Source organism: Nannospalax galili, unplaced genomic scaffold, assembly GCF_000622305.1.
Source record: "Nannospalax galili isolate Female #2095 unplaced genomic scaffold, S.galili_v1.0 scaffold218, whole genome shotgun sequence".
Classification (NCBI taxonomy): Eukaryota; Metazoa; Chordata; class Mammalia; order Rodentia; family Spalacidae; genus Nannospalax; species Nannospalax galili.
In genome coordinates, this window is record NW_008343207.1 from 2,771,734 (window position 1) to 2,788,462 (window position 16,729).

The window sequence follows — 16,729 nt, forward strand, 5'->3', positions numbered from 1 at the left end:
TAATGATTACAGCTTTTAGGGTTTTTTTTTTTTTTTTGGTCTTTTTGAGACAGGGTCTCCCTGTAGCCAAAGCTGTCCTGGAACTTGCTGTGTAGACCAGGCTGGCCTTGATCTCACAGATCCACCTGCCTCTGCCTCCCAAGGGCTGGGATTAAAGGTGTGTGCTACCATGCCTGGCTCGGCTTTTAATTTTTCATTTTTAGAAGTTCTTTGTGACTTAAAAAAATCTGCCTGGACTTTTAAACAATCATATCTTCTTGTTCTTTTCTCATGTTTGTTTTTTTTTTTGTCTGTTTTTGTTTCTGTGGATGTGTGGACAGGAGTTGCGCATGCCTTGTGCATGCTAGGCAAAGGCTATACTACTGAGCTACGCCTGTAGCCCTATTTACTCATGTTTTAGATTTCCTCTTTGTTTTGTGTGGTCTTTTTGAGACAGGGTCTCCCTGTAGCCCCAGCTGTCCTGGAACTCACTATATGGACCAGGCTGGCCTTGAACTCACAGAGATCTGCCTGCCTCTGCCCACCACGCCAGGCTCCTTTACATTCATAAAAATTAGTGCGTTCTCCAATTCCCCTGCCCTCTCCAAATACTTCCTGTGATTTTTGTGCCTGCATTAAAGACATGTAATACTACTGTGCCTAGTTGAAATCTAATTTGAAATAACTACTGTCCCTATTTTCTTTCTCTCAATATCTAAAGCCTTTTGATGTGTTTCTGTTCTCAGATTTAATCCAGAGACTAAGTTCTTTATAGAAACACCCACATTTGTATGGATGATTGGGGATAGATAGTGGCACCAGACAAAGGAAAACCAACTCTGACCTACCAGGAAAATGAGTATGCTAAAGCCAAGTGGGCTGAAGGCCCCTACCAAGATACTTAAGCCTGGAAGCACAGCGTTGAAGACACCTGCTGCTGGTAATGCTTTTTACTTTAAAAAATGATTTATTTTATTATTAATTTATGTGTATGTATATGTATGTGTCTTTGTGTATGTGCACATTTGTTTGTGTGGGTGCCTCAGAGGCCAGAAGAGGGCAATTGGATCCTCTGGAGTTGGAATTACAGGTGGTTGTGAGCTGCCTGAGGTGGGTGCTGGGAACTGAACTCTGGTCTTCTGCAAGAGCAGCAAGTACTCTTAACCTCTGAGCCATCTCTCTAGCCCCTGCTTTGGTTTTATCGTTAAATAGAAAATACATTATCCTGTATAAAGACTTCCTATATAAAGACTTTTTGAAGTTTTTGTTTGCAAAGATTAACTTTTTGAAATCCACATTTGAAAAAAGTTCTGATGAAAAAGTAAGAGTTTTATATCTCGTTCTTTTTTTAAAATTTCTTTTTACTTTTAATTATGTGTATGCATGTGTGTCTATGTGAGGTCTGTGCACCTGAGTGAAGTTGACCACAGAGGCCAGAAGAGGGTATTGAATCCTCTGAAGCTAGAGTTAGAGGTGGCTGTGGTTGTCAGTTGCCTGATGTATGGATGCTAGGAACTGAATACAGGTTCTCTGGAAGAGCATTATGTATTCTTTAACCACTGATCTTTCTTTCCAGCTTCTATCTGGAATTCTTAAAAGTGTGTGTGTGTGTGTGTGTGTGTGTGTGTGTGTGTGTACATGTATACAGGTTTGTTCACCTATGGAGGCAAGGGATTGATGTTGGCTGTCTTCCTCAATTGTTCTTCACATTATTTTTTAATTAATTTATTTTATGTCTATGAGTGTTTTGCATGCATGTAAGTGTACCATTATGTGCAACGCTCATGGAGGGCATCGGATCCCCTGGAACTGGAGTTTCAGACAGCTGTTAGCCACCATGCAGGTGTTGCCAGCCAAACCTGGATCCTCTGCCAGAGCAGCTAGTGTTCTCAACTCCTGAGTCATTTCTTTGGCCCCTTTCATTTTATTTTTTTGAAATAGGGTTCCTTTACTGAACATGAAGCTAGCTGTTCTGGCCAGTGAGCTCCCAGAATTCTCCTGTACCCACTGTGCTGGGGCAGATGTGCACAGCTATACTTGGCTTTTTATGTGGATGCTGAGATCTGAACTTAGGTCCTCATGTCTGTGGGGCAAGCACTTTTCCCACTGACCCATCTTTCTAGTCTCCCTATATATCTGGGTATCTGGAATTCTTTAAAATTTTTACTTATTTTTATTTTGTGTGTATAAATGTTATGCCTGAATGTATGTAAGTGCACCTGTGTTGTGTAAGCGGAGGCCAGAAAAGAATGTTGGATTTCCTGGAACTGGAGTTATAGACAGTTGTTAGCTGCCATGTTAGTGCTGGGATTTGAACCTGGCTCTTTTGCAGGAACAGCCAGTGCTCTGAGCCATCTTTCCAGCCCATGGAATTCTTGATATATATATTCTCATATTTTGAGACAGAGTCTCCCTGTAGTCACAGCTGGCCTGGAACTTACCTTGTAGACCAGGCTGGCTTCTGCCTCCCAAGTACTGGGATTAAAAGTGTGCTCCACCATGCCCAGCATAGTTATTATTTTGTTTTGTTTTTGTTTTTTTTTTGGGGGGTCTTTTTGAGACAGGGTATCCCTGTAGCCCTAGATGGTCTGGAACTTGCTATGTAGACCAGGCTGGCCTTGAGGCCTTGAACTCACAGAGATCCATCTGCCTCTGCCTCCCAAGCCCTGGGACTAAAGGCATGAGCCACCATACCCGACCATGTTACCTTTTCTTTTTTTTTTGAGACAGGGTTTCCCTGTAGCCCCACCTGGCCTGGAACTTGCTATGTAGACCAGGCTGGCCTACACAAAGATCTGTCTGCCTCTGCCTCCTGAGTGCTGAGATTAAAGGCACATGCCACCATGCCTGGCTCATAGTTATCATTGATTTAGTGTGAGTTGTAAGAAAGTTGTCAAGTTGGGGCTGGAGAGATGGCTCAGCGGTTAAGAGCACTGACTGCTCTTGCAGAGGACCCCGGTTTGATTCCCAGCACCCACATGGCCGCTATGAACCATCCTTAACTCCAGTTCCAGGGGAATCTGAAGCCCTCTTCTGGCCTCCTTGGCATTGTGCGACATGGGTGCACTCACATACATGCAGGTAATACACTCATACACATAAAATTAAAATAATAAACTATTTTAAAAAGAAAGTTGTCAAGTTAAGTCACTCGAGTCACTTGATTCCTATAATGTTAAGGTATTTCTTTTGATTTAACCCTCATGGTCTTTTTCATTCCTCACACTTTACTCCATGGAGTTCAAGAAAAATAAACACTTGTCTAAAAGATTTTCGGACTCTGACCTGTCGGTGACTCAGAGTCAATGAGGGACCCTTTTTCTAGACATTTATAGATGAACTAACTTGATCCATTCAGGTTGCTGTAATAAAATTCCTTAGGTTTGGAATTTATAAACAGTCCCAACTTTGCATATACTTTCTTGTTGATTTGCATGTACTGTCTTCTCCACAGCACTCAGACCACCTGCAATCACTTTGTGTGTTACTTTCTGATCTGTCTTCCAAGTTCTTGTCTCTGACCTCTGTGAGGGCACAGACTGTGCTGTCTTGCTTTGCTCCCTGGCATAAGATAATACCAGGGACTAGGCCTAGAGATATAGGAGCTAGTAGAACATGTAGTGAATGAGTAAATACATGATTACATTTACTCCTCATTTCAAAAGTCCCCAAGAGAGTTGCTACTTTCTCCTTATAGATGAAGAAATTAAACTCACATCCTGAGATCATGATATGCCTCATAAATGTTAGATTAGGAATGTACACTTTGTTATTATACTAAATCGTAAATTTTTTCTGGATGACTGCATGGATAAGTTTTCAGTATAAATATACATTTCTGGCAAATTACTATCTTTATGATAGGATAGTGATTGCATAGAATTGTGTTGCCTTTCCAGAGCATTTGGGCTGGAGCTATTTTTTCATCTTGGCTGTGATTTCTACCTCTGATATTACAGAAATAGGTTTTATGTAGTGGTATTGTAATTAAGATGGCTGGGGCCTTTGAACTGAAGCCTTCCATTCATCAAGCACAATCACCTGTCTCTGTGGCTAAATGGTATGAGTTCTATTAGTTTGACTACTCAAATATAGGAATAAACCAACCTTAGTGGAACTGAATGGGTTTGCTCACAATGTACAGGATTGGGGTGGGTGTGGAGAAGGAATGAAGTCAAACCTATAAATATAGGGCTGGGAAAGGACTAATTTTTTTTTTTTTGCCTTGATGATTTCTAGTCTTAATTGTAAATGTGGAATAAACCTTACTCCCTAGCTCACAGAGTTTTGACATTTCTTTTTTTCTCCTTGCTTGCAAATAAAACAACCTGGTCATACAAGTCATAGTCTGTTGATTTTCTCTATTTTTCTTTAAGTTAAATGACGACTGCTTGAATATCAAATTGGATATTTTCTGATCCTTTTTGTTTTCAGTTGCAGCTCCAGTAGAGAAGACAATATCCAGTGAAAAAACCTCAGGCACTCCATCCTCCGAGACTCAAGAGGAATTTGTGGATGACTTTCGAGTTGGAGAGCGTGTTTGGGTGAATGGGAATAAACCTGGATTTATCCAGTTTCTTGGAGAAACTCAGTTTGCACCAGGGCAGTGGGCTGGGATTGTTTTAGATGAACCCATAGGAAAGAATGATGGTTCAGTGGCAGGAGTTCGATATTTCCAGTGTGAACCGTTAAAAGGCATATTTACCCGACCTTCAAAGTTAACAAGGAAAGTACAAGCAGAAGACGAAGCCAATGGCCTACAGACAGCTCATGCAAGATCTGCTTCACCTCTGTCCACTACTGCAGCCAGCATGGTATCATCTTCTCTGGCCACCCTTTCAAATATTCCCCCTAAATCATCCCAGTCGATAGCAAAGGAGACTTCAACCACATCTCAAATCAGCAACCTTACGAAAACTGCCAGTGAATCAATTTCCAACCTTTCAGAGGCTGGCTCAATCAAGAAAGGAGAACGGGAACTCAAAATTGGAGATAGAGTGCTGGTAAGTCAGATGTGCACAAACATTACTTGTTCTCTTGTTCATTTGCTTTTTCCATTTTAATACGCTATTTGCTTTTTTTTTTTTCCTCTTTAAAGGCAGGATCTTTCTTTGTAGCTCAGGCTAGATTTGAACTCACAACAATCCTTGGCCTCCCCAGAACATTTGTCACCATACCTTGCTAACATGCCACTTTCTGTTAAAAATATTTTATTTTTATTTTATGTGTGTGAGTATATTTCCTGCATGTATGTAAGCGCACCCATGTTGTGCGGTATTATTAGATGTCAGAAAAGGGCTTTGGATCCCCTGTAACTAGAGTTACAGATGGTTGTTAGATGTGGTTGCTGAGAATCGAACCCAGGTCCTCTGCAAGTGAAGCCATTGCTCTTTACTGCTGAGCCATCTCTCCAGCCTCCAATGTGTTTATAATCCTAGGGCTGGGTAGGTGTAGACAGGTGGATCCTGGCCTGCTTGCCAGCCAGTCTAGCCTAATCAGTGAGCTCCAGGTCCCAGTGAGAGACCTTGTCTCGTAAAAACAAGGTGATGGGCTGGAGAGATGGCCCAGCCTTTAAAGGCTAAGGCTAACAAGCAAAGCATCAAAAAAGTGCTCCAGTATTGCCAAAGCAAAAACTACCACCACAAAACCTGCAAACAAGGTAGATGGCTTCTAAGGAACACAACCTCTGGTCTCCATATGTATGCACCCACATATACATAGCATGCGCGCGCGCACACACACACACACACACACACACACACACACAAATTGGGGTTCTGGTTTAGTGGTAAAACCTGCACTTAGCAAGTATATGGCCCTGGGGTCAATCCCTGGCACCAAAAATAAAGTTAAAATTAAAAAATCAGTGTCAAATTCTAGTAAAACTAAAGTTATTTGGTCATTGTTAGGTGTGGTTTGATCTGGAATTTCCCCAGTACCCCTCATAGTGTCCTCAAGATTCCTGCTATGTTGTCCTACAGAACAGCAGTTTGGCTTCACCACATCCCTCAGCCCCTGTGTAACTTTTGTTCCTCTTTTCACTGAAGGATGAACAGGAAAAAGGATTTTTGGTTAGATTTGCTTTGCAGCCAAGTGACCTCCGTATAATGCACCTAGCCCCGAAGACAAGGCTGTGCAGAACGGCAGTTGGGCCTTGGAGGAGCTCTGCCTTGTTGTTTTGTCACAGCCTTGGTTTAGGGGCATCAGTTAGAAGACTGGAATCACTGGAGAATATTTTCCTGGAAAAGTTTTAGGTGTTACTTAGCTTAAAGAGTTATCTATAACTGGAGAGATGACTCAGCAGTTAAAAACACTGGTTGTTCTTGTAGAAGACGTGGGTTCAAATCCCAGCATGCACATGGCAGCTAACAACTATCCAACTCCAGTCACAGGACATCTGACAGCCTCTTCTGACCTCCAGAGGCATTGCACGACACGGGTGCACTCACATACATGCAGACAATACACTCATACATATAAAAAGAATAATAATAAATAAGAATTATCTATAAAATGAGTGTGCTGATTTTGACAATGTTTGGATACTCAAACAAGGTTAGTCAGAGTGGCTTAGCATAAACCCATCTCCATCCTCTGGCTTCTGATTTTCAATTTGTCTTTATGAATATTCCACAGATACTGGCAGTTGGAGGTTGCTTTAGTTTTCCCTTTGTGATGAGTTTCTTTTGGGTTTGTTGTTTGTTTGTTTGTTTGACTCTCAGAGAGAGATTTTTTGCATACTGGAAATTTCAAGGGTAAGTAGTTACTCTACATAGATTGTGAGATAGTCTTGATGCATTTTCAGTACAGTCGGCATTTCATGGATGTGATGTCAGGTTCTTGAGAAACTTGATGGATTTCCAGCTGTAGTTTCAATGTGGTTGTCTCCAAAGCCTAGACTGTATGCTCTTTGCTAACTTCTTTTTTAAAAAACATTCATGTAAGCTGGGCATGGTGGTGCATGCCTTTAATCCCAGCACTTGGGAGGCAGAGGCAGGCTGATCTCTGTGAGGTTAGCCTGGTCTACATAGTGAGTTCCAGGCCAGCTGGCAGAGACCCTGTCTCAAAAGACAAAAATAAATAAAAATTCATATATATTTTTCTTCAGCCCCTGATGTATTTATTTTTATTTTGTACAGTAAGAGTATTTTGCCTACATGTATATAAGTGCACTTGTACATGCAGTGCCCACAGAGGTCAGAAGAGGCTGTCAGGTTCCCTAGAACTGGAGTTACAGGCAATTGTGACCTGCCTGATATGGGTGCTGGGATATGAACCTGGGTCCTCTGCAAGAGCAGCCTGTGCTTCTGACTGTTGAACCCTCTCTCCAACCTCTGGCTCACATTTTTTAACAGTTTGGGCAAAGCATATTTTGCATAAATGTGTGTGTATTCCACACATACTAACATGGAGCTGTGCAGTCATTACCACAACTTAGTTTTATGGTCTTCCCATCACTCCAAAGAGCACATATACTGGTCTGCAGTTATTTTTCACATCTGCCTGCAACTCTAGGCAATCCTTGATCTTCTGCTGTGTTTGCAGTCTATCTTTTCTGGAAGTTTCTGTAAACAGGATCATGTGACATGTAGTTGTTTTTATGTGACATCATCATGCTTAATTGTTTTTATTAATATTTCTGAGCATGTACCATATTTTGGCCATAGCATAGTTTACCAATTTACCCAACTTTGATTTTTTTTTGTAGTTATTATTTTTCATTTGTTTTCTTTGTTTTTCAGGCAAAGTGTCTTGTAGTCTAGGCTGGCCTAAACTTTCTGTGGTAGCTGAGGCTGGCCTGAAATCTTGGTTTTTCTGCCTTCACCTCCCTAGTACTAGGATTACAGGCATGTGCCACCATACCTGGCTTCCCTACTTAGCTTTAAGTTTTTGTCAGATGAATTCAAACTCATTGTTTAAAATTAAAATTTGGCCGGGTGTGGTGGCTCACATGCCTTTAATCCCAGCACTTGGGAGGCAGAGGCAAGTGGATCTCTGTGAGTTTGAGGCCAGCCTGGAATATATAGTGAGTTTCAAGCTAGCTGGGGCTATAGGGAGACCCTGTCTCAAAGAGAAAAAAAAAAATAGAAATTTGGGTGCTGGGCCTATAGTTCAGGGAAAGGGCACTTGCCTAGCATATTTCAAACCCTGAGATTCAATCCCCAGCACCACATAATGATGATTTAAAAATCTTTTGAGATGGAGTCCCATGTAATTCAGGTTGTCCTCAAACTTGCTGTGTGGCTGAGGATGAATTTGAACTCCTTACCCTCCTACCTCTACCTATCAAGTACTTAGTATTATAGGTGAGAGCAACCAGACACAACTAATTGAAAACATTTTTATGTAAATGAAAGCTTTGGTGTATTTTGATTTCTATTAAGTCAGCAGTTTAAATCCAAGTGTGTGTGCTGGAGAGATGGCCCAGTGGTTAAAAGCATTGGCTGTTCTTGCAGAGGACCCGGGTTCAATTCTCAGCATCCACATGGCAGCTGATAACTGTCTGTAACCAGTTCCAGAGGATCTGACACCCCTCTTCCGACCTCTGTGGGCATTGACAACACTGGTGCACTTACACATATGAAGGAAATAAATTCATGCACTTAAAATAAAAGTAATAAAAAATTTTTTTACAGCTAAGTATGGTGTACATGCCTGTATTTTTAGCACCTGGTAGGCTAGGGTATAAGGATTGAATGTGAGGCCAGCCTTGGCTGTTTACTGCATTCAAGGACAGCCTGGGCTATACTGAAACTGTTATCAAGAAAAAGAAAGGAAGGAAGAAAGGAAAAAAAGAGTTCAAGTATGTGGGGAGAAAAAGTCTAAGAAAACCTGTCATTCTAGAAATTAGTAATTATCAGTTTAAATAACCTTTGCAGCAAAATATATTCCTTTGTTTTATTTTCCTGCATCAGCCTTCCAAATGCTGGGATTAGATCTGTGTAACATCCTACCCTACTAGTTACATTCCTTTCCAGAATAAATGTGCTTTACCTGCATTTAGAGCAATAGTTGCCAATCTGTTGTTTGTGGATATTTTCTTACAAAACTGATCTGAGTGGTACCCATGGTTGGTTTGCTTGGAGAATTAAAGACCTCAGTGTGTTAGATGACTCTTGGAAAAAAACAATTGTAGCTTTTAAAATGTTTTATTTATTTATTTATTTATTTATTTTTGTTTTTTTGAGACAGGGTCTCCCTGTAGCCCTAGCTGTCCTGGAACTCACTATGTAGACCAGATCCGCCTGCCTCTGCCTCCCAAGTACTGGGACTACAGACATGTACCACCATGCCCAGCAAAATGTTTTATTTTTAATGACATTTGTCTGTTGTGCCTGTATACGTGCTACAGCATGAGTAGAGGATAAAAGACAACTTGCTGGAGTGGGTTCTTTCCTTATACAATGAGTGTTCCAGGGATTGAACTCAGGTTCTTAGGCTTGGTGGCAAGTGAGTTTACCCACTGAGCCATCTCGCTGACACTTGATAGTAATTTTGACTCACTCCCAAAGAAGTCAGCAAATTATCTGTAGCGGTTACATGATTTCTAATTAATGTGCTTCATTCTGTTCATGATTTGGGTTAAACTGCTGTTCCAAATGGCATGGCGTAGCAACACCTGGAAGGAGAAAGCTGAAGTCAGCTTAACCTAGAGTCAGAGATCCATGAATGCTGGGAGTACTAGAATGTCACATGCAGTCCATGTGCTGGCGCAGACCTGTGACCCCAGTATTTGGAGGGTACAGGCAGGACAATCAGATGTCCAGGTTATCCTTACCTATATATCAAGTTTGAGGCCAACCCAGCCTACTAAGAACTTGTCTTAAAATTTTTTAAATTTGGGGCTGGGAGATGGCTCAGTGGTTAAGAGCACTGGCTATTCTTCCAGAGGACTTGGGCTCAATTCTCAACACCCACATGACAACTAACAACCATCTGTAACTCCAGTTCTGACCTCCATGGGACAGGGTCTCCCTGTAGCCCCAGCTGGCCTGGAACTTGCTATGTAGACCAGGCTCACCTTGAACTCAACTCACAGAGATTCACCTGCCTCTGCCTCCTGAGTGCTGGGATTAAAGGCGTGCACCACCATGCCCAGGTAAAATATTTTTTAAAATACAAAAAAAAAAAAAAGACACAAATGTGCTCAGCTTATAGTTCATACTTTAAAAAGATTTATTATTATTATTATTATTTTTTCTTTTTTTGAGACATGGTCTCCCTGTAGTCCCAGCTGGCCTAGAACTCTATGTAGACCAGGCTGGCTTCAATCTCACAGAGATCTGCCTGCCTCTGCCTTCCAACTGCTAGGATTAAAGGACTGTGCCACCATGCCTGGCTAAGATCTATTACTATTATTATTATTATTATTGCTTCTTCAGCTGAGACAGCAAAAGAGATGATATATTGTACATGGTTACACTCAGTCACAAGTGAGAACAAAACTAGTTCAGAATGCCACAGGTCCAGGGCAAAGGGCCAACAGAGACTGTTTAGATTGTAAGCAGGGTCATCTCTCAGGTGGTCTTGGCAATCACATGAAGTTCCAGATCCATTGAGATGTAGCACAGATCCATTGCCAGTAGCATGTAGTCAGATAGTGTGCCTCAGAGTCCTGGCTGCTGTCTGTCTGTCCTGCTCCTGTAGCCTCCATGGGTGCACAACCTCGTTTACTTGGACCTCTGCCTCATCTTTTTTCTCTTGCACTTCAGCTTGATCATTTCTTTCTCCACCTCACTCTCATGACGCAGGGGTGTCAAGGAAGATGGCACTAAGACTGAGACCAAGATTTTGTTTTTTGTCTTTTTGAAGCAGGGTCTCCCTGTAGCCCCAGCTGCCCTGGAACTCACTATGTAGACCAAGCTGACCTTGAACTCACAGAGATCTGCTTGCCTCTGCCTCCCAAGTGCTGGGACTACAGCATGCACCATCATGCCTGGCTTAAGATTTATTATTTTTAATTATGTGTATGTAGTATGCGTATGAGAACAGGTGCCTGTGGAGACTGGAGGCGTCAGATCCCTTGAAGCTAGAGTTCCAGGCAATTGTGATCCACCATGTGGGTGCTGGGAACCAAATCTGAACTCACAGAGATCTGCCTTCGTCTGCCTCCCAGTGCTGGGATTAAAGGCATGCGCCACCATGCTTGGCCTGTCTATCAGAATTCTTCAACTTCACGTCAGACTCTGTGTTGCACAATTTATGTGGATTATCTCATTTACTCCTCATGAGCAGTCCTATAATTACCCCAAGTTTGCTAATGAGAAAGTTGAGATTTAGAAATTTCATAAATACTAACTGGCTGGGCATGGTGGCACCCGACTTTGTAGACCAGGTTGACATTGAACTCACAGAGATCCACCTGGCTTTGCCTCCCGAAAGCTGGGATCAAAGGCATGGGCCACCTCCTTTGAATTTTAAAAACAGTTTCCAATTAGAAAAGTTGCTATGGAGTGATCAAGTAGTTTTCTAAATTTTTTATTTATCATTATTGTTGTGTGCGTATGATGTGTTTGTGGGTGCACATGCCCCAACACATGGGTGGAGGTCAAAGGACAACTTTGTGGTATCTCTTCTCTTCTTCCTTTATGCGGATTCTAGGGATTTGAACTCAAGTCCTTAGGCATGTATCCTGGAGCAGCAAGTACCTTTACCTTGGTGAATCACCTTGGCAGCTCATGATCAAATACTTTTCTAAGGAAGGGAATAATTTGGTATATAGTCTTAATGACTACATACTTTATAGGCTGTTTCAATATCGGACTATATATACCAAGTATCACATTACTCTGGCAATACTCAGGTAATGTTGCCAGGCTGGCTTCAAGAGAGCTACAAGAGCTGAGAAGACAAAGCAAAGAAGCTGCTGATGAGATGATTCTAATCATTCATTGGGACACAGAGGAATATGCTATTGAATTGGGCTCATCTTCATTTTCACCTTTTCTTCTAGGTTGGTGGTTCTAAAGCTGGTGTAGTCCGGTTTCTTGGAGAGACTGACTTTGCCAAGGGGGAATGGTGTGGTGTGGAATTAGACGAACCTCTGGGGAAGAATGATGGTGCCGTTGCTGGAACAAGGTTGGCTTGAAATTGTGTGACATCACATCTCCCTTTTGTATAAAAATGTGCTTGAGTATAATTTACCAAGTATGTCTCACTCTAGCACAGGCTGACCTTGAACTTGTGGTAATCTTGCTCTACTCAGCCTTCCATGCCTGGCTAGAAACTACAATTTTATTTCCTGAAACCTAGCTACTGATTCTTCTCCTCTATGATGATTGAAGTTTTGTGGGTTTTTTTTTTTTTTGGTCTTTTTGAGACAGGGTCTCCCTGTAGCCCCAGCTGTTCTGGAACTCACTATGTAGACCAGGCTGGCCTTGAACTCACAAAGATCCGCCTGCCTTTGCCTCCTGAGTGCTGGGATTAGATGCATATGTGTGTGCAGATGTGCATGTGTGTGTGTGTGTGTGTGTGTGTGTGTGTGTGTGTGCGCGCATGCATCAGAGGTCAGCCTTTGAGACAGGATCTCTCATTGGCCTGAAGTTCACTGATTAGGTTAAACTAGCTGGCCTCCGAGCCCATGAATTTTCCTCTTCTCCTCTTTAGCGCTGGGATTACAAGCAAGCATCACCATGCCTGGAATTTTTATGTAGGTTCTGAGGATCAAACTCAAGTTCTCATGCTTTATAGTAAGAACTTCACAGGTTGAGCCATCTCCTCAGACCTGGTTTATCTGTCTGTCTGTCTGTCTGTCTGTCTATCTGTCTGTCTATGTATGTATGTATGTATGTATGTATGTATGTATGTATGTATGTATGTATCTGTCTATCATCTATCTATCTGTCATCTATCTATCTATATTTTGGAAACATAGTTTCACTCTGGCCTTGAACATGTAGTGATCCTCCTGCCATAGCTTTTCAAAGGCTAGATTACTGGTGTGTACCACATACCCAGGAAAGACAGAAAGGATGTTGTCCTCCTTTCTTCCTCTTTTTTTTTTTAAAAAATTTTTATTTATTATTTTTATTTTATGTGTATGAGTGTATAGGCCTGCAAGAGTTAAGGATGGTTCGTAGCTGTCATGTGGGTACTGGGAATTGAACCTGGGTCCTCTGCAAGAGCAGTCAGTGCTCTTAACTGCTGAGCCATCTCTCCAGTCCCCCTTTCTTCCTCTTGTATAGCACTGGAACTCTGCAAGTTCCTGGGCATTAGAGGCAGAGTTGAAGCAAAGAGAAGGTAACTGCCTTTGTCAGGAAAAGAAGTGTTATCTGTCTTCATGTCTGAGAAGAATTGCAGCCTGTGGCAAGTAGCCCTCTCTGTTGTAAGGGCATCCCTGCTTTTCCCTCCTAGTGCTGGCTGGAAGTCAGATAGTACAGAGTAATGCAAGGCAATTTCCCCACAGTTCTTTTTGGTTTCATGTAGCTCAGGCTGACCTCAAACTCAGTATATAACCAAAGCTGCCCCAAACTCTGCATCCTCCTGCATTCATCTCCCAAGTGCTGGGATTATAAATGTGTGCAGCCATGTCTGTTTTAGAATGTTTCCTTTTCAAGTATTTTGACAACCTCAGGCATGGGTGTGGGAGATGATACATTATTATTATTGGTATACAATATATTGATACAGCTCTTGATCATGAGGTGTTATAGTTAACATTTCACCTATAAAACATCCAAAGTACGGACCAAACATGATGATTCATGGACAAAAATCTCCTAGTACAACAATAACTGTGAAGCCACCTCATCTTTTCTCTGTTGTTGTTGTTGTTGTTGTTATTATTATTATTATTATTAGTGCTGAGGATTGAACACAAGGTCTCACATGTGAAGGCAAGTGCTTTTACTATTGAGCCACATCCTCACCTCCAAAGCTGTCTCTTCTTGTTAATGAAACATTGTAATTGTCATGCTCTCTAGTGTTCTCTGATAACTTACATTTATAGCTTACTTGGGTGGATCTGCCAGAATCAGAGGCTTGTTTGATTTTTGTCTTCTGTTTTAAGTAGGGGTCACCATATCACTAAACTTCCAGTGTACATTAATCACATCATAGAAATACTTATGCTCTTTGCATAGAACTTCAGTCACATGTTTTGAGTTGGGAGAGTATTTCAGATAATTGTTGTTTTGTAATTAAGTTGTTTGTTACTCCTCTTACTGTTTTCTAAAGGTATTTTCAATGTCAGCCCAAATATGGCTTGTTTGCTCCCGTCCACAAAGTGACCAAGATTGGCTTCCCTTCCACTACACCAGCCAAAGCCAAAGCTGCCGCAGTGAGACGAGTTATGGCCACAACGCCTGTCAGCCTGAAGCGCAGCCCATCAGCCTCTTCTCTCAGCTCCATGAGCTCTGTGGCCTCCTCTGTGAGCAGCAAGCCCAGCCGAACAGGACTAGTAAGCCTCCCTTCTTTTCTGTTATGTCCTCCACTTCTGAGGCACCACAGATGCCTGCAGCCGGTGCCCCTGCTTTGCTTATCTTTGTTCTGAGTGTTGGTTGTAGGTTGCTGTGAAAGTCCTTGCAAGTAAGTTTTGAAAAATGTAATTCTAGCAAGAGCATGAGCTTTGAACTAAAAAAAGGGGTGTTTTATTAGCATAGATTAAGAGTCTACTAGTTCTTGGGAAATCTATAGTAACTATTCTTTTTTTGGAAATTATTTGAACCAAAAATGACAGGGAAATTAGAGGATCCCATTTTTCATATATATAGGTCTCTTCTTGATTTCCAATTTTAGGAACCAATATATTTTGAGAGAAAGTGTAATGTTAAGAATTTAATATTATGTAATATCAGTACAGTCTAACCCACAGTTAATGTGTGGAGTGCTCCTGATGTGAGTCAGAGAATGCAGAAGAGGCCTCCTGGAACTTGAGAAGATGCTTGGAAGAGCCATGTTGTACTGTTTTCCTTTCTCTTCATCTCTTTCTCCTGGACCCTCTCTTCTCCTTTTTTCCACTTAGAACCTTGAAAATGGAATCATCAGAGTTAAAATATTACCTTGTTTTTTGTTGTTGTTTGTTTGTTAATGTGGTATTTTATTTGGATTATTTGGTGTCATTTCTGCTCTCAATTTTATTTCCTGGGAGTGAGGCAGTTGCTGTTTACATCAAAATGGCAACAAGATTCTATACCCACCTGAGTTTAGGATCTCTGTTTTTTGAAGGTGAACTTTCTCAATGGTTAGAAAATTAGATGGTGTCTCTAGATGGTGTTTCTAGTCCTTGATTGCATTTTACCTTCAGTTTTGTCATGTTATGGTCACACAGAGAAAGGAGGTGCGGTGAAGTCTTTATGTGGGTATTATGATCCTCTGCCAGCCAGCTAGAATGTCTTCCTCTTGTATAGGTAAAATGCTTTGCAGACTGTTTCAGTTTGCATGTGAAATGAAAGACTGAGTCCTCAAAAGTAAAACTACAAATGGACTCTTAAGGGAAAATGAAATGAAGATGGAAAACAAACACCTTTGTTTGGAGCCTTGTCCAGAGAGGTTCAACATCCAGTCTACTATTTTGGGACAGTTTGGGAGAAGCGTCTGCTCTGAAGGAGGAATTCTTTTTTTATTTTTATTTATTTACTTCTTTTTTTTTTTTTTTTTTTTTTGAGAGTTCCAGGATATGAAGACTATGTTCCTGGGCCACAAATAATTTTTAAATCACCATTGTAAACTAAAGTTTTTTCTTTTTTTTCAGCTGTCTGAGGCAGTAAAACAAGGGTGCCCACTCATGGCAGTCCTGACAATGATCCTCAAGGGCTGATCTTGGCCTCTAGCCCTGGCTGAGGAGGAAAGGGTCCCACAGCCCAATGGGAGAGAGGCCCATTGTTGGTTGTTTTTTGGTTTTTTTTGACAGGGTCTCCCTAATCACAGCCCACCTGGAAGTCACGATATGAACCAGGGTGGCCTTGATCTTGCAGAGATCCACCTGCCTATGCCTCCCAAGGACTCAGATTAAAGGTGCACACCACCACACCTGGCTATTTATTTACTTCTAAATTAATTTTTATTTTTTGTGTATGGATATTTTGCCTGCATGTTTGTAAGTGTACCACATGCATGCAATGCCCGTGGAGGCCAGAAGAGGGCATCAGATTCCCTCTGGAACTGGTTTATTAGCTGCCATGTGAGTGCTGAGAACCAAACCTGGATCCTCTGTGAGAGCAGCCAGTGCTTATTTATTTATTTGTTTATTTCTTTATTTATTTGTTTTATTATTTTTTAATTTATATTTATTTATTTTTGGACTTTTTGAGACAGGGTCTCCCTGTAGTCCCAGCTGTCCTGGAACTTCCTATGTAGACCATGCTGACCTCGAACTCAGAGATCTGCCTGCCTCTGCCTCCCCGGTGCTGCGATTAAAGGCCTGCGCCAATACTCCTGGCTGCAGCCTGTGCTCTTAAACACTGAGCCATCTCTCCAGCCCCAAAGGAATTCTTTTCCTGAGTAACTTTTATTATCCTGTAAATTTTGTGTCCATTTTTGGGGGAAGTACCAGGCGCTCCTGCTTCTACCAGTCTCTCTTCTTACATTTAGCAGACAGGTCCTGGTTTCTCATAGTTCATTTCATTTAGTGAAGAAAATTGGCAAAAGAGATGAATTTCCTTGACTTGTGAGACAGCTTCTTTCTCTGTATTTATATATGGTGGCTATAATTTCTAAACAAAAGGACCATGAATGAGTATAACAAAGACATAAAATAATTGAACATGTGATTTCAACTTACTGCTCAGAAGTCTTTTTTTTTTTTTTTTTT

The 16,729-nt window shown here is 41.5% G+C and overlaps 1 protein-coding gene and 1 non-coding gene across 15 annotated transcripts in view; one reads left to right on the forward strand and one right to left on the reverse strand.

The window, feature by feature from the left end:
* The window catches only part of Clip1 (CAP-Gly domain containing linker protein 1), a 145,166-nt gene that overhangs the window by 35,815 nt on the left and 92,622 nt on the right, over positions 1–16,729 (forward strand). For all 14 annotated transcript variants that reach the window (XM_029566570.1, XM_017799709.2, XM_029566567.1 and 11 more), the window contains exons 2-5: positions 726–919; positions 4,414–4,982; positions 11,933–12,057; positions 14,155–14,377. In XM_029566570.1, the coding sequence (XP_029422430.1) occupies positions 835–919; positions 4,414–4,982; positions 11,933–12,057; positions 14,155–14,377 (1,002 nt within the window). In that variant the 5' untranslated portion in view covers positions 726–834. The remainder of the gene's footprint in view (positions 1–725; positions 920–4,413; positions 4,983–11,932; positions 12,058–14,154; positions 14,378–16,729) is intronic.
* Positions 15,669–15,796, reverse strand: LOC115071409. Its single transcript, XR_003850495.1, has one exon.